This window comes from Suricata suricatta, chromosome 9, assembly GCF_006229205.1.
Source record: "Suricata suricatta isolate VVHF042 chromosome 9, meerkat_22Aug2017_6uvM2_HiC, whole genome shotgun sequence".
Taxonomy (NCBI): domain Eukaryota; kingdom Metazoa; phylum Chordata; class Mammalia; order Carnivora; family Herpestidae; genus Suricata; species Suricata suricatta.
Window position 1 is genome coordinate 35744220 of NC_043708.1, and position 26279 is coordinate 35770498.

The 26279-nt window shown below is 41.5% G+C and overlaps 1 protein-coding gene and 1 long non-coding RNA gene across 4 annotated transcripts in view; one reads left to right on the forward strand and one right to left on the reverse strand.

Moving 5' to 3' along the window:
- Window positions 1-18819: 18819 nt before the first annotated feature.
- LOC115302471 lies at window positions 18820-19603 on the reverse strand. The gene is made up of 2 exons (XR_003913487.1): window positions 19477-19603; window positions 18820-19076 (listed from the first exon to the last, which is right to left on the reverse strand). It is a non-coding gene; the product is annotated as an uncharacterized LOC115302471 (long non-coding RNA).
- Window positions 19604-19760: 157 nt separating this feature from the next.
- The window catches only part of PPP2R5E (protein phosphatase 2 regulatory subunit B'epsilon), a 144696-nt gene continuing 138177 nt past the window's right edge, over window positions 19761-26279 (forward strand). Inside the window, exons 1-2 of one of the 3 annotated variants that reach the window (XM_029950548.1) lie at window positions 19761-20412; window positions 22580-22743. In XM_029950548.1, coding sequence (XP_029806408.1) covers window positions 22587-22743 — 157 coding nt within the window. In that variant the 5' untranslated portion in view covers window positions 19761-20412; window positions 22580-22586. The remainder of the gene's footprint in view (window positions 20413-22579; window positions 22744-26279) is intronic. The other 2 variants (XM_029950547.1, XM_029950546.1) reach the window with 2 other exon arrangements.

The following is a 26279-nucleotide window of genomic DNA, read 5'->3' on the forward strand; positions in this document are numbered from 1 at the left end:
CTGAGAATAACCGAGTCTCCTCCGAACCTCATGGTTTCAAGGAAGGATACAGAAATTAGGTTGGGGTTAATGAGCAGCTGTTGACAAGGTGGCCACAGTGTCTCCTATATGTGCTACTTGACTTCGGTCACGTGTCTGTGTTTCCTCACAATATTTTTCATTCGGACATTGAATCAAAGAAATGTAAGATATTTGTGAGACAATAATTCGCCCACACTGTTTTACTTTTCCTTAATCAATGTGCACTAAATGCAAACTATTCTACCTTTACCGGATGATTGTTTAGAGGAGAGGTCGACATTTTACAAAAATTAAAAGGAGAAATTGAAAAATGTGTCAGATGATATTTGTTGTCCTTTTGGCAAAATATACATAATCTGCCACTGCAGTCTGCAGTGTCATATTGAATCACTTTACTGTTCAATTAGTGACCCATTTTCCTAATCCCTCCCTCAGATCCACACACCAACTCGGTTATCTAGCGTTCAGATGACTCACACGTAACGCCTTTTGCACGCCAGCATCGCCTGGGGCGCGTGCATTTCACTGCCGTCCTCTTTCGATCACGTAAAATGTCAGAATTAAAATCATGGAACTTTGTAGCCCTATCCTCCTCCTTCACTCTTCCCACCTCACACTCTGTGCGTAAGCCAAAAAACGAAACAAACAAAAATACACAAAAAACAAAACCCAAAACATGGAGAGAAGAGAATGCGCAGAAACTCCTGCCTCCCATTATCTGTTCTCCCTTTCCATAGTTATCCAACTCCAAATCACGGGTGGCGATGTCATATCCAGAAGAAGGACTAATTCCCAGAGTATTTTACGACTCTTTGTGGTTATAAGACTATGTTGGGGTAATGAGGTGTATGTGGAAACTTCTAAGAATTTGCATAAAATGACAGTTGTTGAATTTCCTCTGCCCCTTCTCCTGCTGTCTTGGACTGTGAGGAGGGGTAAAGCCATGACTAGCTTCTAGACTACTTGGCTAAAAGGAGTCTGGGACCCTGAGGTTTTGTAGAGAAAGAAAGAAACCGCTCTATTGTTGAAGCCACTGTTATTTTATTTTTTAAGCTTATTTATTTATTTTGAGACAGAGAGGGGGCTGGGAGGGAGGTGGTGGGGAGGGGCCGAGAGAGGGAGAGAGAATCCCAAGCAGGCTCTGTGCTGTCAGCTCGGAGCCCGATGTGGGACTCAGTCTTACGAACTGTGAGATCATGACCTGAGCTGGGATCAAGAGTCAGACGCCTTGACAATAAACTATTAAAAAAAAAAAAAAAAAGAGTCAGACACTTAATGGACTGAGCCACCCAGGCACCTCAAAAACCACTGCTATTTTAAGTCTGTGTTACAAGCAGTGGAATCTAATTGATAACATTGTATAAACTTAAGATGGTTGGCAATATTACATGAGCAGATCCATGCAAAAGCTCTGAGAGCAATGTCTGGGAATAGAGTAAACAGAAAGCAGTGTTTATAATGTTATGCTATTTCCACGCTTTGGTAAGTTTGTTTCACTCCTGTTTGCCCTTATGACCTAGATCAATCATTCCCTCCTCTGGGAAACTTTTTCTGATCCTTCTTTCGCTTTATACTAGCTTGTAATCTTGTGTGTACTTTTATAGCAACTTGGGTGTTTTTATTTACACGTTTGTCTCCCTACTAAACCTCTCTTCCTCATAAAGAAAAACAGCTAGAATTCTCTTTCGTTCTTTCATTTTTTCAAGATTTTAGTTTTAAGTCATCTCTAGACCCAATGTGGGGCTGGAACTTGCAGTCCCAAGATCAAGAGCCACTCGCTCCACCAAGTGAGCCAGTCAGGGGCCCCTAGAGTACTCTTTCAATCAGCACATGAAGTTCATGGTTCACGTAGGTTCCGATGGTGCCCCTAAATCCATGACTCTACTCAATATGCCAACCTGGCAAACCACCACATCCTGATGCACACAAGGGGATTCCACAAAGGAGAAAAGGAAAGGGGGATAGCGCCTGGGTGGCTTAGTCAGTAAGGCATCGGACTCTTGATGTTGGGTCAGGTCATGATCTCATAGTTCACAAGATAGAGCCCTACAATCAGCTGAGTGCTGAGCTTGGAGGCTGCTTGGGATTCTGTCTCTTCTTCTCTCTCTCCCCCTCCCCTGTTCTCTCTCTCTCTCAAAATAAATAAATAAGGATTTTTTAAAAAAAGATCCTAGAGGCACCTAGGTGGCTTAGTTGGTTAAGCATTTGACTCTTGATCTCGGCTCAGATCATGATCTGATGGTTTGTAGGTTCAAGACCCATACCTGTCAGCACAGAGCCTGCTTGGAATTCTCTCTCTCTCTCCCTCTCTCTTTGCCTCTCCTCCCCATGCTCCCTCTCTCTTCTCTCTCTCTCAAATAAATAAACTTAGAAGAAAGGTACTGATGCACCCCAAAGTTCCTGATGCACCGCTCTTAGAGGAGACATATCCTTTCTCCCCTCTCCTGGCCCACCCAATCGTTCAGCTGAGCTACATATCTGTTGGGTTGGGCACTGTAGCCAAGATGCTGGTCTCTGTCTTCAAAGAGTCTGCAATGTGCTAAGGGAGACAGAGTTTCAAAATAATAACAATAAAGATATGTACAGAGTGCAAACTAGGAAGGAGGAGGAAACAATTCATTCTGTTCTGAGCACAGGTTAAGAGAAGATGACGCCTGGAGTGTATTTTGAAAGAAAAAGAGTTTACCCAATAGGCTGGAGAAAGGGAGAAAAGAGCAACAGAAGATAAAAATGGTCAGAAGGAACAACATGTGCAAAAGCGCAGAGGCATAAGATTCGTGCTTAATTTTCATCCGGGTCATTGGACTCCGGTTCTTCCCAAGTTTCTGTGCAAACACATTCATGGAATGTTTCTTAGGGTGATTTACCTCTGCAGATGGCTCATTGCATCCATTATGTCTTGATTTCTCACTGTTTTAATTCTGAGCACAGTGTTTCCTTGAGCTGTTTTCTTGACTCAGTATCCCTAGGTGTGGCCAACGTTGATAATGTTATTATTCTAAAGAAGGGGTCCTCGGTGCCACTTCAAGGCCCCGCCGCTGACTCATCCTGCAGTTGTGGGCATTCAGGAGCTCTTGCCTCTAAAGGCTCATTCTTTTCTCTGACATTTCTAAGACTGCTTTGGAAAATCTTCCTGGTTAGCTTTTAGCTATTCATTTCTAGTTAACAGCACATTTGTCAGTTTTCTACCTTCTGTCTTTAGTACCTAGCCTAGGGGCAATGCTGCATTAATTTAACTTGAGTCTAGTTTTTTGGTTTTTGGTGTGGGTTTTTTTTTTTTGTTCCAGTAACTTTCCTCGTTGATTAAAGTAGACTGTATGTATGAAGTTGCCATCTGTGCCTTCATTTCACTTCTCTAGACAGAATAAAAGCTCTATATATCCTTAGGGGCTTTACAAATAATGTAGTTTGGCCCAGGAGCTGAATGAGGCCCAAACAGGGGGTTTAACCAAGTGCTCTTTTCCCTGGAGACCGTCAGGAGCTACGATTCCCACAGGGTCCAGAGCCTGGCGTCAGTGCACTGCTGTGTGGCTGGGTGGAGCCGCAGCACTCTGCCTGGCGATGCCTTTTAAAGTTGGAGCGAGCGTCCCGCCAGCCTTGAAGGCTGTCTCAGATCCATGCACTGTCTGTAAGCACCTGCCAGTGCGGTTTTCTCCCTGCTTCCACAGTACTTACCACACGTCCCCCCGCTGTTACATGTGTGACATACTGTGGATTCTCGCTTCCATTTTTGTCTCTTTCATCGGGTATATGTAGCCATGAACCTACTGCCATCAGTATTGACCAAAGCCAAAGAAGCAAATTAATGAGTGAGTCTCCCATCTTGTGAATGCTCTTTTTCTTCACAACAACCTGCTTCCTTGGCCACAGAGTCTTGGATTGAAAAGGCCCAAGTGCTGGTTCTCTAGCCGCCAGCAAATACTCTCATCAATAGATGCTGAGCTCCTCCTAGGATTACTGTTCTCTGCACCCATGGGGTCTTTCTGTTTTCCACTAAGGCTGCGTCTGTTGCAATGTGCTCGGTCACTGGCTCCAGGCTCCAGGTTTGATCCCCTTTTTGGCTTGGGCTACCTGACGCAGACCTAGAGAGAGTCCTCACCAACAACTTAGAGAAAGAGGAGTCATCAACATACCCATTTTACATATGAGGAAACAGAAGCTGACAGAGGAAAAGTTACTTATGACTCTAAAAGAAGCAGTGTAAGCTAGGTGAAGTCAGCTGCAACCTCCTTCTACTCCTGCCTGAAGATAAATATTCTGCACTACTTTCCATCCTTGCTGGCGTTTTGGTGGCTCAGGGATTTGCTTATGGAAGTAAGTCATGTATGTTACTATTAGTTTCAGTACTTAGCTCACAGATTGATAGCTGTGACATAATCTACTTTAAGTATGTACAGGGTACATTATTGGCAAAACAATAGAAAAGATTGTGTTCTTAAGATATGTTTGTGTACCAGGAAGAACAATATGAACAACGTGGTATAGTGTGGTAGGACTGGGAGAGAGTGCCACGAATGAGTGCCATAGGGAAGACAAAATCAGGAGGTCTACTCATGGTGACAGAAAAAGTAGATTTACATTTTGAGATATAAGGTGTTTTCCTATTCACGATAACAATTTAAAAAATGTAGGGCCACCTGGATAGTTCAGTCGGTTGAGCGTCCGACTTTGGCTCAGGTCATGATCTCACAGCTTGTGAGTTCGAGCCCTGCGTCGGGCTCCGTGCTGACAGCTCAGAGCCTGGAGCCTGCTTCGGATTCTGTGTCTCCCTCTGTCTCTGCCCCTAACCCATTCTCATTCTGTCTCTGTCTCTCTCAAATATAAATAAAACCAACTAACTAAATAAATATAACTAAATAAATATAAATAAATAAATAAATGTTAAAGGTTTTACATTTGCTGCTCTGTATTTGGTATTTCAAATAAAATTTAAACTGAAGAAGAAGAAGAAGAAGATGAGGAGGAGGAGGAGGAGGGAGAAGGGGAAGTAACTGGTTCCTGTTATGACCTCAGGGCTGTTTATAGAAGGTACCAGATGTTGTGGTTAAGAGTGTGGGTCCAGATGCCAGATTCCCTGGGTTAAACCCTGACTGTATTACTCTTTACCTCTGTAGTTTGGGACGGCAAGTTGCATCAGCTTCTGTACCTTTGCTTCCTCATCTGAAAAAATGGGGAGATTAATAGTCTTTACCTTTTCGGTTCTTATAAGAATTAAATGAGTTAATATAGGTAAAGCACTTAGGACAGTGCTTCAGACATGAAAATTGCACAGTGTTATTATTATTTTTTATCATCATCATCATTGAAAGCAAGGGGAAGATCAAATGAAGTCTAGAGGCATTGGTCAGTTTTCACACAATTTTGTACTCATGCTATGCTTTCCAGTGTTCAAAGAACTTTTGTATTCATTATCCTGCGTGATTCATCACCACAACACACTGTTGGCTGGTACAGCCAGTTATACCATTTTCATTTTATAGATTCATTTATTTAGCTCTGTTTATTGAGGCCCCTTATGTGCCTGGCACTACTGCGTTCTGAAAATTCATCGGAAACATACAGTTCCTGCTCTTGTGTTAACAAGAACTGTCTTGGGGAGTGGGTTTTGAGGGGGCATTTTACTTTCTTTTTAAAAATGTGTATTTATTTTAAAAGAGAGACAGAGAGTGCAAACATAAGCAGGGGAAGGAGAGAGAGGGAGACACAGAATCCCAAGCAGGCTCCACACTGTCGGTGCAGAGCCCAATGCAGACCTGAGCCAAAATAAAGAGTCAGAAGCTTAACTGACTGAGCCACCCGGACACCCCTTACTCTTTCTATACTTTGTTCGAATTTATATGATAAAAAATATCATTTTTATGATGATGGGGGAAGAGTCTAATAGGAAGGCAGGCATGCAAATTACTAATCATAATTGTCATTATGGCAGTATAGACAAGGGTCAGTGGACACATAGGAGTTCCAAGAAGAAAGTCAGAGTAGTGGCATTTAAAGCATGTTGAGTAGAAGTTAGCCAAATTAAAAAAAAGAAGAAGAAGAGGGTGTTCAAGCAGAGAAAATCTGAATGAGTGCGGTATATCTTGAGGAAATTACATATCATTCGTTATTGCTTGACATGGATAGAGCGGGAAATTATGTAAGTTAAGCTGTTTAGGTAAGTAGGACTCACATAATGAAGGACTTTACTAGACACAAGAGGGTTCAGAATTTGCCTGTAGATGATGGATGCCCATGAAGAATTTCAAGTTGGGAAATAACATGATCAGCTTTGCATCACTCTCCTGGAAGTTGGCAGTGTAGACAATGAAAACTGATACTTTTCTGAAGGGCCAATACAATCAAAGCAATACCCGAGTCAGAATTCAAGTCTTTTGACCTGAGTTTTAGCAGGTTTCCATTAAACCATGCTGACTCCTCTATAAAGCAATATATAGGAGCTCTCTCTCTCTCTCAATAAACATTAAAACAAAAAATAAAGCAATATATAAAAAAGGTCCCACTATTTACTATATTGATCTGGTGGTGTGAATTTAAATTCATGACTGAGAGAATGGGAAAAGATTTCACATAATCACCAAGCAACCCAAACTTGTCTTTCATCTCTTTTGGGGGACATGCCTATCAGAAGATACTTTTCGCTTGAATACTGTCTCCTCATTTGAATGGAAGAGACCTTACAATTCCTTCATTCTTCAGATATGCGCAGAGCATAACTTCCACTGAACAATTTGTTCTAGGGCCTCTATCCTTTAAAAATTCGTGTGATTTTTGTTAAGCCTAGATTTAATTTTTACTGATATGGCATAATCCCATTTCCTCCAGTCCCTTTCATAAGGTTGTATATCAAGTCCAAAGACATATGTATGGATAGCAGCCTTTAGAGGAGAGCTTGTTTTCTTTAGGAGACACGATAACTGCCCTCAGTTTGTGAACCCTCTCTTCACTCCCCCCCCTCTTCCCATTAGAGGGCATCGGTCAGCCTAATGTGCAGCAAGCTGGTCGGCAGGAAATCTTCCACTTGGCGGGACAATGCTTTTGTTGCCAATGTTCTCTAACCAGCGTCCATGCTGTCTGACAGAAAGGAAGAGAAATACAGTCCTGCACTATTAGCGCCCTCTCTTGGCTTTTTCTACCTGTTTTATTAATCCAGAAGGGCTTTCCCAAGCTCTCCAAATCCTCACGGTTGGTAGGATCCTCTGTTACCACCAGAGCTTTAGTCTGAATTTATCCTACTTCACGATGGTGGGATGTTGAGGCTCCAGCTCCAGCTTCTCTCCCATTTGTCCCGTTACTTTCTCCACTTCTAGTTACAGATGGTAGAAGTGGGATGCCTAACCTGCTTGCTGGTCCTCTTACCAGGAGCTGCTCTTCCTGACTTCTCTCCAGACAAATTCCCCTTGTCTCCCCTTGTCTTATTTCCATTAACTCAGTCATAGAATTGGAGAGATAACATACAGACATATGAGAAAACTGAATAGCAGGGCAAGATAGGGGGCTAACTTCTGACCAGGGAGCTTGGAATAGCTTGGACCCCAGCTGGCCCTTTACGGAAGGAAAAGTTCTGAATGAACAAAACAATGGGAACAGAAGGAAGGGTTGGCATTCTTGATGGGAGAGAACTTCATGAACAAAATTTGTAGGGGAAAAAAATCAATAAGGAAAGTATTTAATGGACAAGGTGGACACACTGGCCTTCTGGAAAGGATGAGCCTGGAAGATATAAGAATACGGTATAAAGAACAGCAACTTCAGTAACAGGCTGAAGGTACTTGATTTTATGCAGTGAGAGGTTTAGTCATTTCAGTTTGCGAGTAGAGGAATGAGCTGTTGAATGTGAGTTTTAGACCGAAATAATTCATTGCCGAGTGCAATTACAATAAAAATCTCAATAGGTTATTTAGGATACTCTACAAAATGATACTGAAATTCAACCAGACAAATCATAGGATGAGAATAAGTAAGAGAAAGATTTAAAAGTCTCATGAAGGGCACCTGGGTGGCTCAGTCGGTTAAGTCTCCGGCTTCGGCTCAGGTCAGATCTCACGTTTGTGGGTTCGAGCCCCGCGTCAGGCTCTGTGCTGACAGCTAGCTCAGAGCCTGGAGCCTGCTTCCGGTTCTGTGTCTCCTTCTCTCTTTACCTCTCCCCCTCTCATGCTCTGTCTCTCTCTGTATCAAAAATAAATAAAACATTAAAAAAATTTTTAAAGTCTCATGAAAAAGGACCTGCCTTTTCAATGAATGATGGTGGGAAAATTTATGAAAAAACATCAATTTAGGTTTCCATTTCATGCCTTATAGCAAAATTAATTCAAGCTCAATCAAAGAGTGTAGTGTAAGAGACAAATAAAACAAAAATGAGAAGATAATATGTATAAATAAATGCCTGCCCTCTGAATGGATAAGAAGTTTTGAGAATGACACACTCTCTGATATACTGCTGGTGGGACTGTAAATGGTCCATTCGTTTAGGAAAGCAATTTGCCCCTATCTTGTGAAGTTGAAGAACCACACACCCTACGACCTGGTTCAACCTCTGGATACAACACACAAACTCGAGAAACCATACACAAAGAGATGTGCCTAGAAAATGTTCCCAGCACCACTGTTCAAATTGGTAAAGTGCTGGAAATAATCCAACCATCACAAAGCAATATGAACAAATGGAAGAACATTTGTAAATGGAATCCTATGTCACAGTGAAAGGGAATAGTCTAAAGCATCCCTATCAACATGGTTAAAATAAAATCACGCGGTGGGGTGCCTGAGTGGTTCATTTAGTTAAGCATCCGACTTTGACTTGGGTCATGATCATGTGGTTTGCAAGTTCAAGCCCCGCATCAGGCTCTCTGCTGTGCATGGAACCTGTTTCAGATCCTCTGTCTCTCTCTGTCTCTCTCTTTCTCTGTCCCTTCTCTGCTTGTGCTCTCTCAAAAATAAACATTAAAAAAAAATAAAAGCACATCATGTTAAGTGAAAAAATAAGTTATAGAAGATAACATATCAATTATATACATAATACCAATTATATACAGTCCTAAAATATGAAAAAGTTACTACATGCTCCTTAGGAATATGGACATATTTAGTAAAAGTATGATATGTACATATTTAGTATAAGTTATGTAGAAGTATATCATAGGGTTAAAAAAGCATCAGATTTAGGGTCATGGTAACCTGCAAGAAAGAGGAATGGGATGGAAAAGTTTACACAAGTGGCTGTCACTGACCTGGTATTTATTTCTAGAACGCTGTGGTAGGTACCATGGTTAGATGTTATATTCTTCACTCTGGTACTTCGTAAGCCTAAGATGTTTTGTGAAATAAAATTTAAAGGTAATACATATTCTTTTTTTTTTTTTAACATTTATTTATTTTTGAGAGAGAGACACACAGAGGGTGAGTGGGGGAGGGTTAGAGAGAGAGGGAGACACAGAATCCGAAGCAGGCTCCAAGCTCTGAGCTGTCAGCACAAAGCCCAACGTGGGGCTCGAACCCACAAACTGTGAGATCATGACCTGAGCCGAAGTCGGACACTCAACCGACTGAGCCACCCAGGTGCCCCGGTAATACATATTCTTTATAAAACATTGGAACAATATCTAAAAATCTAATCTAATCATTGCTTCCAACCCATGACCAAAGGACTTCACTGCCAACAATTCTGTCTTTCTAGAGCTTTTCTGGATATTCACCTTTTCTAGATATCTATAGATTTCATACATCATGTTTTTCCTAATATAAATAGGGTACTGCTTTACATATAATTTTGTAATTCTTGCTTTCCCCCTCCCCCCCACTTAAAACCATAGATGCCTTTCCATATACATACATATACAGGGTGCCTGGGAGGCTCAGTTGGTTTAAGCATCTGACTCTTAATCTCAGCTCAGGTCATGATCTCATGGTTTGTGAGTTCAAGCCCCGCATCGTGCTCCTCGATTAATAGTGTGGAGCCTGCTTGGGATTCTGTCTCTTCCTATCTCTGATTCTCCTATCCTCTCTCTCTCTCTCAAAATAAATAAATAAAATTAAAAAATATATAGATGCATTTCCCTCATATTTAATGGCTATATAAGATTCCATGACATTATGAATATGCCAAAATTTTACTATCCCTCAACTGATACATTCTTGGGTGCTTTCTATTTTTTGTTACTAAAATTCTGCATTAAATATCCCTGGTGAACCTTAGGAGTATGTTTGTTTAATAGATTTTCAGGAGGAGGAATTTTTAAGGGAAAGACCTTTTTGAGAGATTTGCTTAGCAGTGAAAAATGAAAGACATCTTCAAGGACTTATGATATACTTCTCTATGTAAAATCAATACATAAAAAATTCATATAAATAAATCACAAATGTCCTAAAACTACAATAGAAGCAAAGAACTCCAATAGATAATTATGGAAAAATAAATATAAATGACTATTAAATGTGTGGAAAATATATTAACTATTCCAGCTCTATGATTGAAGAGATGAAAGTGATACTTAGTTTCAAATATTTAGCCTGTAAATTTGGACAGGATGAGAAAGGAAGTAATAGTGTTGACAAAGTGGCAGAAGTTAATCAAGAACTTAAAAATGTTCATATTCTTAGATCGTTAATTCTACTATTATAAACTTAATTTGAAGAAAAAAGATGTTGTACGTAGACAACCATTGGGTGTTATTTTGGGGCAATGGCTCCTTCTCTTTTTTTTCTGCCCGCAAACACATGGAAACAGCAGAGAGCCCCCAACGTTCATTTGGTGCAACATGGCTGCTATCCTGACCACAGCTGACTGGAATAGGTGTAGGTACCTGACCTAAGCTGGGCACTAGGTCAGAAGAGAGAACCCTACCAGAGATCCCAGCTGAACTGCTGGCCGCTCTCTAAAATAAAAATAATGCAAATGTGAGAGCTTGATCTGCCATTTTGTCCCACGTGGCCTGTCCCTCGGAGAAGGCCCTTCTTTAGTGTGAGGGGAAAAAAAATGGAGCACAATCACAGCAAAAGACCAAAAGCAAAAGAAGACCTAAGGGGTTTCCCATCCTGCTGCTAGTCCCTGCTTGCTGAGGCTAACTGAATCCCTGCCCAGAATTCCAACATTTCCCCGCCCTTGCTTACACGGTTCCCATAAGCCCCTGGGAAGGCTCCTGCTGCTCTGACTCAACAGAGAAGCATGGATTCTGCCCTTTTCCTCCATATCCCAGTCTGTAGAGAAGGATGAGGAGTATCCTAATTTCCAACCCTGAAAGTGTAAGGGGGGAAGACAAGAAGGGATAGAAGGAAGAATTAAATACTGGTTGAGCACTTATTAATTACATGAAAATAATTTGTGTGAGTCACTTTTGATAGTTCCTGGTCCATAGTAAAGAATGCCTTAAACAGACAAACAAACAAACAAAAGCAAACAGGATGCCAAGCCAGGAGTGAAGAAGAGTTGTGAGTGTCACAAAGTTCAGCTTAAATATCATTTCCTCTTTTCCCTTATTTGTTTTCCATTTTCCCCTCTTGACCACAAGATTTTACACTGGTTCTGGGCTTCCATAGTAATTAGCCCTTGATCATAACATCTTATAAATATACCAGAGAGAGTACTTATTATGTCTTACTCAGATTTGAAGTTCTCCAGAGCACAGAGTAGGTACTTAAATGCTTGGAATGAATGCATTAAGGAACGATTAAATAAAATAATGAAAACTTGGTTAGGAAAGTTCTTCTATATTAAGGGGTTGAAAGGGTTATTTATTTATTTTTTTTGAAAGGGTTATTGAAATGTACTAACCATAGTGATGATCAGGATTTCTCTTGAGGTGGAACACTTGCTACAGTCTGCCTATGAAACCAGTGACTTGTAGTTAATTATAAAGTTTTCTTTGAAAAGTCAAGACCGATAGAATTTTATACTTTGCATGAGTCTCTTCCAATGCTTGTTTTTCAAAACTACTTTTTCATAAACACTTTGTTCCAGTTGCCAACTTGTTTGTTAACTGAGTCACTAACCTTCCAAATCTGAGATTATATAATTTCCTGACTTAGAAAAACCATCAAACAAAACAATTTCAAAGACTTGAGGTGATTATTGCCATTATTCTTGTTTTCAAAGCTCTTTAAACCTAAATTCTAAAAGAAAGAAAGAAAGAAAGAAAGAAAGAAAGAAAGAAAGAAAGAAAGAAAAGAAAAGAAATCTCTCATGAAAAAGGTTGCCTTGGATCCATACTGGAACCTAACTCTACCAGCTTTTTACCAAGACAGAATGAGGGGTTATTTGTTATCTTGGGGGAGAGACAATTATCAAAGGAAATGACTGGAAAGCCTTCATGTTTTCTATATATTCTACACAGCACTATAGACAAACCTAATTGTGTAGATTTTCAGTAGGACAGGAAGTAGAATAGTTGAGAATTTCAGAACCTTCTAGTTTTTTTTAAAAAATATTTTATTTATTTTTGATACAGAGAGAGACAGAGCATGAGACGGGGAGGGGCAGAGAGAGAAGGAGACACAGAACCAGAAGCAGGCTCCAGGCTCTGAGCTGTTAGCACAGAGCCTGACGCGGGGCTTGAACCCACGAACGTGAGATCTGACCTGAGCCGAAGTCGGAGGCTTAACCAACTGAGCCACCCAGGTGCCCCTGGAACCCTCTAGTTTTAAGTCCTTCCACTTACTTGATGTATAAACTTGAAAAGAAACTAACTCTCTGTATCTTAGTTCTGAATCTGTAAAATGGGACAATAGTACCTACACCAATGTACCACGTGAGGTTAATATGTACAAAATGTCTGCCATGGTTTCTGGCTCATAACATTCAGTGAATGGGAGGCCACGCTGAAGATGATGGAAGTCTTAGCCCATTGTTTCTACTTTCTTTCCTTTAAGTCCTTGGGTAAGACATTTGATTTCTGTATCTTATCAGTCTCTCCTTCTGTAAAGTGGGAAAAGTAGTGGCTTTATATTCAATTATTTGGGCATATCATTAGCAACCAAGGACTTAAAGACAGAAGCAACTTGGTCCAGTGTAAAAAGGCCTGGCCCTTGAGAGAAATAGGCTCAAATTGTGGTTCTATTAGTTACTGGCTGTGTGACATTGAATACCTTTTCTATCCTCACATTTCATTTTATAAATTAGAAATACTATGTATAATGGGGCACCTGGATGACTCAGTTGGTTAAGCATCTGACTTTGGCTCAGGTCACGATCTCATGGTCTGTGGTTTTGAGCCCCATGTTGGGCTCTGTGCCGACAGCTCTGAGTCTGGAGCCTGCTTCGGATTCTGTGTCTCCCTCTCTCTCTGCCCCTCCCCCACTCACACTCTGTCTCTCAAAACTAAATAAATGTTGAAAAAATAAGAAAAACATTATGTATTTACAAAGTTAAGTGCATACAAAAGTGAACTAAATTGCTATACACATATTTGCAGATATTATTGCCAGTACCACCCAAGATTATATATGTTGCCCTTATTGGCTTATTTTGTTTTAATAACAACATGCTTAGATTTAAATATTTAAGTATTCAATCTTTTTTGGTTGTCTTGCCCTTACATTTTAGTAGTAATTTACCCTATGTTCATAGATTTTACTCTACTAGTATCTTAAAAACAATATTCTCTCTCTATAATGGAAAGATGAGAATTCTAGATGCAACATTCAACCATAGGCTGCATTTTCTAAAATCCGGCCTTGGTGTTTTAAAGGACACAGTAAAAATAACCTATTGAATAGCAGCAGTTTGCTAAGAATAAAGCTTATTCTCATGTTTGGTAGGTCACCGCACTGTCTTTCCTCATGTAGGTGTACTCTGAGGGACTTAATTCTGAAAGTATAATTCATTTATTTATTTATTACTATTATTTTTAATGTTTATTCATTTTTGAGAGCGAGAGAGTGAGAGAGAAAGAGAGCACAAGCAGGGGAGAGGCAGAGAGACAGGGAGACACAGAATCCGAAACATGCTCCAGGCTCTGAGCTGTCAGCACAGATTCCAACACAGGGCTCGAACCCATGAACTGTGAGATCATGACCTGAGCCAAAGTCAGATACTTAACCCACTGAGCCACCCAGGTGCCCTTTTTACTTTTTATTTTTAAGAGAGAGAGAGAAAGAGCACACATGAGCAAGGGAGAGGGAGAGGGAGAGGGAGAGGGAGAGGGAGAGAGAGAGAGAGAGAGAATCTTAAGCAGGCTCCTAGAGAGTGACTCAGGGCTTCATCACAGGACTCTGGGATCATGACCTGAGCTGAAATCAAGAGATGCTCAACTGACTAAGCCACTCTGGCGTCCCCCGAAAATATAATTCTATTTTATTTAATGTCTTTTTTTTTAAGTTTATTTTGAGAGAGAGAGAGAACAAGCAGAAGAGGGGCATAGAGAAAGAGAGACAGGATCCCAAGCAGGTTCAGTGCCATCAGTGCAGAGCCCAATTTGGGGCTCGAACTCATGAATCGTGAGATCATGACCTGAGCTGAAATGAAGTCAGACGCTCAACTGACTGAGCCACTTAGGTACCCCGAGAGTATAATTCTTAAGAACATCTTTGCTTTGACTAAAGGTCCATCACCTGATGAGTGGATCAAGAAGACATATATATATACAATGGAGTACTACATGGCAGTGAGAAAGAATGAAATCTGGCCATTTGTAGCAAAGAGGATGGACCTCGAGGGTATCATGCTAAGCAAAATAAGTCAGGCAGAGGACAGACACCATATGTTTGCACTCATAGGTCTAACAGGAGAACAGGAGAAACGTAATGGAGGACCATGGGGAGGGGAAGGGGGAAAGAGAGTTGGGGAGAGAGAGGGATGCAAAACCTGAGAGACTACTGAATGCTGAAAATGAACTGAGAGTTGAAGGGGAAGGGGAGAGGGGAAAGGGATGGGGGTGGTGATGGAGGAGGGCACTTGTGGGGAGAAGCACTGGGTGTTATATGGAAACCAATTTGACAATAAACTATTAAAAAAATATCTGCTTTGTGTCTTAAAAATAAAAGCCAGCAAATAAATTAGACTTGATGAATTACAGTAGGAAAGAATTCCTGACAAGATCACTTTAAATGATTGCCTTTCATGCTTAAGATTAGATTTCTCTAAAGATTTCATTTAGTTTAATTCCTAGAAAACCCCAGATCCTGGGTCTAAGAGCAAACTGGGGCTTGGTGAGGTTAAGTGACTTGCCCGGGTATTGTACATCAGGATTCTTTTGGGCATAAGTTATAGAAATTCAATTCCAAAGTAGCTTAAACAAAAAAGGAAATTTACTGGATCGTATAATTGTAACTACCTTTGAATAGAGCTGAATCCAGTAGCTCCAATTGTGTTGTTAAAATTTGGCATTTGGCAAAGTTTCTTCCACAGTACTGGATTCCTCCAAGATGGAGGAGGCGGAGATGGTAACACATAGGTCCAATTTACATCACTTCTGTGGTTTATGTTCCAAGAGGAAGAGAAGTGTCCTTCTCCCGGCATTCACAGAGCAAATGTTGGGGAAGATCCAACTGATCTCCTTGCATCTTGTACCTGTCTCTCTGTGGGAAGGAAAGAGAGAAACAATAGGGTCATCAGACCACCAGGATCACATGAAGTGAAGAGCGTGGTCCTCCAAGAAAAGAGGGGCGTGGCCAGGAAGCAGACACTTACCACATCAAGTCTAGGCCATTACTTAAGGCAGGGCTAGGACAGAAACCAGGACCATAGTCCTAGTGCAAAAGAGGAAGAGAAATGGCTAAGTTGAGAGCATGACTAATTTGAGCCTCTTTTAAAGGAATACCAATTAGAAATGAAGGTAAAGCTCTGAAATGACGTTAACTCAAATGACGGCCTTTTCACTTTTAGAAGTATATGGATATTGTAAGATGCAAATTTTTGTTATTGCTAATGAATGCTCCCACACACATTCTATAGTTTAGCAAGGCAGGAGACGGAAAGGCATGCCTCATTTCCATGCTTCTTGTTTTCTTCCTGTCACAATGGGGTCAGCCAGAAAAGAACGTTGAGGAAAAAGACTTTCTTAAAGTTTCTAGATGGGTAAAAAGTATTAAAATACAAAGAAGGTGGATGATTATGGTCATAACTAGTACTTATTGAGCTGCTAACCTGTGCCAGACACATACCATAGCAAATGCATAATGTCCTATGAATGTGATGACGATCCTGTGAGTTAGGAACTGTTAGTCTGTCCATTTCCAGGCCAGGACACCAAGGCTGTGACAAGTAAAGAATTTGCCCCAGCTCCTGACTGTCAGAGCTGGGTTCCACTTCAGGTACATCCGACTGCACAGTCTGTGTTGTCAGCATTATGCTTATAATTCGTTGTAGCTTTAATTCAGTTAATTGTGTAACTTAACAATTTTAAAAGGAAATTTATTGCTTGTGGTATGTTATTTTGTTTTATCCTGTACGAAACAAATTACACTTGAAGCTGGCTATCAGTTCCCATCAGTGACATGGGGCCCCTCTTCCAGTCTTGATCCATCCGTGACCCAGGACCTCTCACTGCAAGGTAGAGGCCTGGAGCGTGTTAACATTTTAAATCTCAGGCAATAATTATCCACATTAGTCCCAGGGAAAGCCACGAATAACCGACAACCTTGAGGCTCATCTGAAAATCTGTGCTATTTGAATTGTGACTCAAGAAAATGTCACTGCTGAGGGGGTTTCCAGTGTAGAGAACTGTGGTTTGAAGAAGTCTTACAGCAGAGTCCCACGTCTACACACACACATACTTTGGGCTAGTCAACTTCTACGATGACATCCTATCCGTATAGGTCTTTTCCTCCCCTGCTGGTTGATAATTGGTTTGATTATCCTACTGCTTATTACCTTACCCTTCTTTAGTTCCCCAGTCAGCCACCATTTGATAGCCCATGCCTTCTAGTCTCATCATGTGACCAGCCTGCTGGTAGATTCCAGCAGATTCATGATAAGCTTAGTCTTGGTATCTGGGAAGTGAATGCTTTCATCTGATAGCAATGAACAGTGTTTTGTCACTTGAGAATGGCCTCTCAGATAACTATAATGTATTTCTTTTTGTATTATCTAGAGTAACAAGTCTCTAAACTTTTTTGACCATTCATTTACATCAGTATATTTTTTTGGACGCAGGCTCTGAACCAAATTTATGCATATTTATTTATAAAGTAGAAGTATATGGTTTCATTTATAACTCGATCACAATAGTAAGCTTAGGGTGAAATTCATTGTTAATGAGAGTGGATATAAATCCTCATTCACATAATCTCCTTGACGAATTTAACATTTTTTGGGGAGCCAAAATTTGGTTAGATTTATTAGATTGTTATTTTTAGTTTTGAAATGTGTCTGCCAAAGATCTGGTACTAGAAATGGCAGTTCTACCATTTGCTTGTTTTCCTGTGGTTTCTTAGCAAAGGATTCTTCTAAAGTTGTCTATTTTCTACAGGTTTTATTAAACCTAGATAATATCATGAGTAAATCCACTTAGCTGAAATCTAGCAAATTACAAGAAGCACTACATGTAGATAGGGACTGATTGTGTGGGACCACCACTGCCCTGGAAATGGGTAACTTCCGCTTTTCTTTGAGGAAATCTCCTATGCTGCTCTAGGCCAAGAAAGGATTCAAGGGTCAGAGAGGAGGCTCCCTTATTCTGTACATAAAATATTAATTGATCTTAATGACTTTATTTTTCAATTAGAATTAAGCATAAGCAGATGTCCTCATATTTTATTCTTCTGCATTCCAAATGGATTGCCTCGCCCTGTTCCTGAAATATATACACCCCTGGCTCATATATACCTCCTCTAGAAAGTGTTGTCCAAGGAACAATTTCTCACATAGGCAAGGATGTTCCCATTTTAAAAGACCTGCTCATTTCAGTTGCCCAGCCATTTTATAGAAAATGGGTTTTGAAATGAATCCTTTATAGAGATCCATAATTTTCAAGCTCAATCCCCACTCTACAAAATGTGAAATGTTCTAAGCAGCAGCTGTGAGCATTTCAAACGTGCACTACTCTTTGACGGTCCAACTGTTGCCAAGGGAAATGGAGTTGGCTTTAAAATCTTCCTCGGTTTTAATTCTACATTTTCCCCAAACAGAGAGCAAATGAGCTCCTCATGGCTGGGACACTGAACTTTTCATGAAGACTGGCATGTGAAATTGAGATGTAGAAATGCAGTTTCTTGAAGGTAGGAAGGAGAATGGTATTTTAGTCGGCTTTAGAAAGCGTAGTGATGAACTTTTAAGAGCAAAAAATGGACACTATCTATACAGCCGCAAATCATCTGGAGTGAGTAGGGGGGACCGCTTCTACCTGAGAAACATCTTTCCCCGTTTCCCACTTCAGTTCAAAACCAGAATTTTTTTTAATCTTTCCTGGCACAAACATTTTTTTCCACTCAAGATCCATTTCTGGGAGTGTGAATAAAAATTTGCAACACCTGAGTGTTAACACAAACAAGAAATGCATTTTTTGGGGTTACTTGTATATATGGTACATAGTTTTATTTCCTAACTACATGAAAACATGATAAAATGCTGAGGGGGAAAATCTAGGCTACAGAACAGCATACACAAAATTAAAAGAAAAAAAAATACTGGAGGGATGTACACCAAAAATGCTAACAGGGGTTAAGTCCCCCCACCTCCAAGTTTGTAACAATTGGTCATCTGATATTTGTAGTTAAGCATTAAGAATTTTTCTTCCTCCACCTCCCCCCACCACCGCCAAAAAAAAAAAAAAAACAACAGGTACGAAACGTGCAATCAGCGAGAGCAACAGTCCCAATAACCTTCTCTGGAACTGCACCACTTGCGTTTGAGCTCACCAAAGATGCAAACACATCTCTAAATATTTTATTACTTGATCTAGCTAGAGTTGAGTGAAGTCTTCTCCATAAACTCTTCTGGATCCAGCAAGCCAATTCAAACCTCGCAAGCTCCTCGAGTCTGGAGCTGGGTTGCCCCGAGCTCCGTGCAGGGGGAGGGCCCATGCAGTTGATGGGGATACATGATTGCAGAGCACAGACACCGCGTTCCCACCTGCCTGAGCTACACTGAGCTGGCCTCTATCAAGGCTTGCAGGAGCTTCGGGGCGCTGATATTCAAAACAGAGGTTTAGGGAAAAAGAAACGAGGTGAGACAGAATTCGAGGCAATACCCAGCCCTTGGCCCAGGCCCAGAGGTTCAGATTTCGGTGCCAAGGCTCCCGAAAGGTTCAGAGGAGAGCGAGTGCTAGGGGTTTCAAGAGAGGGCTGCAAGGGGCCCATTTACACCAACAGTGGCGCACAGGAGAGGGCGGGGAGATCTTATTTCCTTCTCCGCTTATTTCGGTGCTGGGTCCCGTCCTGAGAGGAGCTCCCCAAGCCCACCCTAGCCGCTGAAGGGCGCAGATTCAAGGCCCAGGGGCTCCTCCACCCTTAGCCCACCCTTGCCCTTGGAGTCTTCTGCTTGAAGACGACTGCTGCCCAAAGAAGCTGCATTGCGTGGAAACCTACCCAACCCACTGATCTATCAGTCGCACACCCCCCGGGCTTCAGGAGCTCCTCACAGGCCTAGCGGCTGCTGTATTCCCCTACTTTACCCTACTCCACCGCCTAGCGGAAGCCGCAGCGGCGCGGCCGGAGATCGCGGCTGCATCCGGGTCCTTCTCGCCTCAGCCCAATCCTCGGCCTCGTCTCTTCCCACCCTCCTGTTTCTCCGCCCCCCCCGCCGCCAATCCCTGATCTGCTCTCAGTCGAACCTGCTGGCCTGGGAGTGAAGGCGGAGGGAGGCCAATGAGGACTCGCTTCCCGTTTGAAGCCTCCAGTGAGTGGGCGCCGGAGGCGGGCGCTGCTGGCCAGAAGGTTCGGTTGCGCGTGTGCCATGGACTCAGCCGCCCGGTGATATTGACAATAGGAGAGAGAAAGGGGCATTGACGGGGACCCACCGCGGTTACCAAAGGGCGGCTCTGGCAGCGGCGGTTCCAGCTCCAGCGGCTCCTCCTCCTTCTCCTTCCTTCTCCTGCTGCCGCTGCGGATCCAGTCTTCCTCCCTCCCTTCCCCCCCCTCCCCACGTCGTCGCCGCCGCCGCCGGGTCCGGGGCAACGAGCAGAGGCGCCGCCCGCCGGGAATGTGAGCGAGGAGCCACCGGCGGAGCCGCAACGGGGTCGGTGCCGATTTGATGGGACGGGCCCGCGGGGGAGGATCGTGAGGCCGCCGCCGCCGTCGCCGCCGCCGGAGCGCTGAGGTTCAGGTCCGGCCGTGAGGCCTAGAGGCGCCGCGGAACCGGAGGGACGCCGCGCCGGACAGCCGTCGCCCCGGGCTCCCTGCCGCTGTCCGGACCTCCCCCCTCACGTCCCGGTCCCGCCACCCGCCCCCGCTGCGGCCCTCTCGCCGGTCTCCCGCCCCTCGAAACCACAGACCATCTTCGGATTCTTCCCCAGAAGCTTCAAGGTAACTTCGTCCCTCCAACACCTCGGCTCGCCCGCTTCCTTTCCTCTTCCCTGTCCTGAAGAACCTGCAGGACACCGGTCTCGGGAAGGCCTGGCGGGGGCAGGCGAGGGGTGCGGTGGGGTGGGGTGCGGGAGGGGAAGCGCTCGTCCCACTTGTCTGATTTACCTGCGGATGCTTCTGATGATGCCTCCCGTTCACTCTACCCTCTTCCCTCCTTTTTCCCTCACCTTCCGGCATTGGAGGCATATTCTTGTCCCCCTTAATCCACTGATGGGGGGCGGGGAAGAACTGGGGGGGGTTGATGTAGTGAGGAGGATTCAGTAACAGCTTATCTTCTCCAGGGCTTGGAGGGTGGGGTGGGGTGGGAGCAAAGAGAGTATGTCAGCATCCCCACAAGGAAACCCATTCCCTGTCTTTCGCTTCCACCCTAGTAACACCCCCCCCCCGGTTATCCTGAACCTTGGAAATGCCCCTTGCCGGCTGCCTAGATGATGATAAAGCTTCAGGCGTCCTGGTCCAGGGCGAAACCTGTTTCCCCGGGCTTTGCACGGCCCCACCGTTACTGCAAGTTCAGTTCTGCAGAGCTTTAGGGTTGAGATCCTTGACGTTTATTCTGGGCCGCAGGCAAAGGGGCAGATGATTTAAAAAAAATGCTAGCAATAAGTCATCTTTAGAGATGGGAGGTTACGAATAAAGAAGAGACAAAAAGAGTGATGGAGGAAGAGGATTTACTGAAATCTTGCGTTGTTAGGGTTAAATGAAATTTAAATATTTCACATACCAGATTGGAAAAGCTGCCCCTAAATTTACAACATACAAATGTGATGTGGAGCTTTTTGCTGATGCAGTCATTGTGAAAAATTTTAAGTAATCTTACTTCTTCTATAGTCATATAGTTTGCAATTTAATTTTGAATCTGTCACATTTTATTTACGGTTAAATTAGATGGATTTCTAAAAACTTTTTTTAAAAAAAGAGAACCAAACAAGACTTCAAAAATTCCAGACCTCAAGATCCTGTGGTTTTGTTTTCTGTTTATGTTTTTGTTATTTTTACTTTGTCCGAATCCATATGATCCAGATAACTTTTTATTCTTACATGTTCAGGAAGAAACTCCCTTACTCTTTTGTTTAGAGTTTAAAAAACACTTGTCTTATGTATTGGATGGACAGGTGAGTAATTACGTTTCAGTATTTCCCCCATATGCATTACTTTTATTCCAGCCTGCCATTAACCTTGAATGGAGCCTGGGTGCCAGGGAAATGATGGGATCTGTTTAAATTGGAGAAGGAAATCGAGCTTATGGCTTGTTACTTTTAGGAAATAGCCTTCATTTTAACAATTTGAGAGGATTAAAATCTCAAAGAACTGTACAGTTCTATCAGTTTGATGGAATGAAAGTTAGTATTTGACAATGAACTTAAAGGGAACTCAACCTGGTTGTCTACGTAGGGTTTGAATTTATGTTTTCATTTCAACTTTGGTGCACATTTCATCATAATTTTATTAAATTTTAACAACTTACGATGGCCTTATTCAAAAAGAAGACTTCTTTGACATGCTTTTAATTATGCCCTTTATGTGTTCTGTTTAATCTAACCTGTCCTCATTCGTGGTGTGGTATAGTTTATCATAAGTGGTAACACAGCACATTGCATTAAAAGTCATGCCTAGATAGTTTCAATAGTTGTGAATTTCACTTTCCTGTGGTGTAGATTCTTGAATACATTAAGGGTTTTAACTCCAGAGCCCATTCATAATATTAAATATCTTGTGAAAATGTATCAATGGAAGTTTTCCAGAATAGCTCCAAAATTACTTCAGGAATCTCAAGATGAGAAGAGCTTGCAGTTAGAAAATGAATAGATGGCTTAGAAGAGTTCTTAAAGTGTAAATAAATGAGCATCTTTAATGCTTATCAGAGCAGGAGCAGCACAGTGCATTAGAACTAGAATGTGGCTTCCATGGTACTTCTGTTACTTTTGTGTTTTACCAAAGTTTCATGTTTCCCCATTGAACATGCGACTTTTCTAAATTGATTTTATTTGCTTCCTTCATCACATAATCCCATTTTCATGAGTATTGTATATGGAAATTTCAGAATCTGTGTAATTCAAATGTACGCTTCCACCTTGGGAATATGTTTATGATGCCTCTTTCTCTTCAGTAGGGATATGTCCTCAGCACCAACTACTCCTCCATCAGTGGATAAAGTAGACGGATTTTCTCGGAAGTCCGTCAGAAAAGCCAGACAGAAGAGGTCGCAAAGTTCCTCACAGTTTAGGTCTCAAGGCAAGCCTATTGAGCTAACACCTCTGCCGCTGCTAAAAGGTAAGGCTCGTGACCAGGTGATGGGTTCCTTTCCTGTTGGTCTATTTATGTCTATATATGTAATTGTCTTTTTGTAGAATTTCATATTTGTTAAAGTTATGTGTTGCACGTGGGAGGGATGGGAGATTGCAGACATGTTGAAGTTACGGCCTTTAAGGGTTCGATTTAATATAAATAGCTGTGGACCAATGAAAAGAAACTTACTATCTGGAGGATTTTTACACTGATAAATAGAAAAAAATGCCAGAGAAACCTTAAAGAGGCCTAGGTCTGTGTTTTCGTAATTTCTTCTGTTGATATTTAGATGTATAATGCATACATTGTGTGTGGTAACAGCTACAAGTGGTATAGTTTTAGCCACAAGAACTAGACCTAGTAGAAGAGATGGTACCATTAACTTACATAGAGAAAATGATGTTTGAAAGTATCCATTTTTAAACATCAAGAAAAAAATGGTCAGTTAGTAATTGATTACATGCATTCTTGTTTTCAGATAGTAGAAGTAGGAAACATGCTGATCATACTTGCTTAATACTACTTTTCTCTTTCCTTTGGAATGAATTAAGGACCGGTTTTTAATATGAAACTGCTTTTTCTGAATTAGACTTTTCAGTTTTTGTTTGGGTATGTGGATACTTTTTGTTCCTTTTAATATTCCTGTTTGCTTAATGTTTTTGAACAGCAGTGTTTGAAGTGCATCAGAACGCAGTAGCATCTATAGCATGGAAACTATCGGAATCTACCTGAAGGTAGATTTTTGTTTGCTGAACACTTGAGTGTGAGGAGCGAGGGAGCATGAACAACACAGTGCACTTCAGTGGCTTAGAAGAGGTCAGAAAACCCGGTCTGCTAGTGCATTAATGAACATTTACTTCTGTAACCATTGGTGAAATTAGAAGGTATTATAAGAAAACCTGGAGTTTGATTAGAAAGGGTCCTCAAAATGTAGCTTAGGATATTTCAGGATTCTATTTTTCCTCATGTGAACTTTTTTGTTCTTTTTAAAGTTTGTTTATGTAGAGAGAAACAGGGAGTGTGAGTGGGGGAGGGGCAGGGAGAGGGGGAGAATCTCAAGCAGGCCCTGTGTTGTCAGCACACCCTCCTGTGTGGAAATTGAACTCACGAAACTGTGAGCACATGACCTGAGCAGAGCTATCAAGAGTCCAACGCCCAACCAACTAAGCCACCCAGATGCCACCCCCCCTTTTTTTCTTAAGGGAGGGAGACTTATAACTCAGATATTGATGTTTGTACTTGAGATTGGTGGAGACGAAATTAATTCTGATGACTATAAAGATGATCTATGTACTAGTTACTAAAGATGAGCTCTTACTGAGTCTGATGGAGGAAATTTTAGCTAAAGGTTTTGCTAAAAAGAAGAAGCCTTTATGAGACTTTAGAAGAACAAGGAAGAAGTCTAGGAATAAAACTAATCATGCTTGAAATACAAAGTTTAGAGGTGTATGGATTGATTAGTAATGTATTTAATCTGAACTAGACATATAATAGCTATTAGCATCTTTATCTGGCAAAGGGCTTTTTTCTGAGGAAGTAGATTAAACTTTTTTAGGTTTAGAAAGAATTTTAAACTTAATTATATTCATTTCTTGGGGCTTATGGTAAGCATTTAAAATTAGAACTGAATTGAGCATTCATTGCTTTTGTGAGTAGTGAAGAGGCATGAGTGAGAAGAATTTGGCACATTTTAATATTTTGTTGTTCCTTGGTAAAATATACCTAACAAAAAATTGACCATTGTAGCTATATTTAAGTATGCATTAAGTGTGACAGTAAGTATGTTCATGTTGCTGTGAATCCACCACTACCACCCTTCTCCAGAACGTTCTCATCTTCCCCAACTGGAACTGTGTCCATCAGGGGTGCCTGGGGGGCTCGGTTGGTTAAGCATCCAGCTTCAGCTCAGGTCATGATCTCACGGCTCATGGGTTCAAGCCCTGTGTTGGGCTCTGTGCTGACAGCTCAGAGCATGGAGCCTGCTTCTGATTCTGTGTCTCTCTCTCTCTCCCTCTCCTCCACACATGTGTGCACGCATGCCCTCTCTCTCCCTCTCTCTCAAAAATAAAGCATTAAAAAAAAGAAAAAACAAAAAGAAACTTTATCTCTTAAACCCTTAACTCCCTATTCTCCCCTCTCCTCAGCCCCTTGGTAAGTAAGTAACTACCATTCTACTTTCTGTCTTTGTGAATTTGGCTACCCTAGGTAGCTCATATACATGGAATCCTATAATATTTGTCTTTTTGTGACTGGTTTCTTTTACTTAGCATGATGTCCTCAAGATTTATCTATGGTGTAGCATGTATTAGAATTTCCTTCCTTTTAAGGCTGAATAATTTTCCACTGTGTGTATATACCGTGTATTATTATATGTTCATTTGTCAGTGGATTATTACATGGCCATCCGTCAGTGGACACTTGGGTCATTTCCACCTTTTGGTTGTTGTGAGTGTTGCTATGAACATGGGTCTTCAAGTCTTCTTGAGCCCCTGCTTTCACTTCCTCTGGGTACATGCCCAGAAGTGGAATTGCTGGATCATATATTTAATTTTTGGAGGAATTGCCAGACTTTTCCACAGCAGCTGGACCATTTAACCTTCTTCCTGTCAATGCACAAGAGTTCCAATTTCTCCGCATCCTCACCAACACATGCTATTTTTTTTTTTGATAATAGCCATGATGATGTGTGTGAAGTGGTATTTCATTGTGGTTTTGATTTGCATTTCCTTTATGACTAATGAATGATGCTGAACATCTTTTCATGTGCTTATTGGCTATTCGTATATCCTTTTCTCATTTTTAAAGTGAAGTACTATTGAAAAATTTCCAAGGGATCTGCTCTCCAAGAATAGGATTTTTGTGAACTTGTGTGTTTTGCCAGTGTGGGAGAATTGGAGAGTAGCAGGACCATACAGTACTAGATATATCCACAGCTTACGTCCACACAGACTAAAAGTGATTCATGTGTAGTAAGCATGTAATGGGAAAATATTCTGGAAAGCATTCCACAAATTACATTTCCATATCTGTAGAGCAATAAAGTACAGTCAGCTATAGAGTTCAGAAATGTATACTTGCTCCTGTTTTTTATAAAAAATTTGTTCAGTACCATTTGATTGTCTTGTAATGGATTGACTTTTGTTTGTGTGTTGTCTTCTCACCAACTTCAGGAAGCAGTTTACGGAATATAAAGAAAAATATAGGAAGAATTTCTTTATTTTATTTTTTTACCATTTCCTTAGGACAAACCAGAGTAAAGTATGTGTACCTGCCAAAGGATAGTTACTGATTTAATTTTCTGTAGTATTGCTCTGACCAAGTTGGAAGGTTTGGGATAATTTTATTTGGCAGCATAATGTAAATAGCAGTTGGATTTTGTGGGTTGCATTATAGAATAAAGTAAAATTCATGTTCTCAAGATCTTTAATTTTAGGGGAGTTTGAAAAAGGAAATTGTGTAATTTTTAAGTCATCCTTTTAAAAATGTAATTTTTCTTTTTTTTTTAAATGTCATTTTTGAAA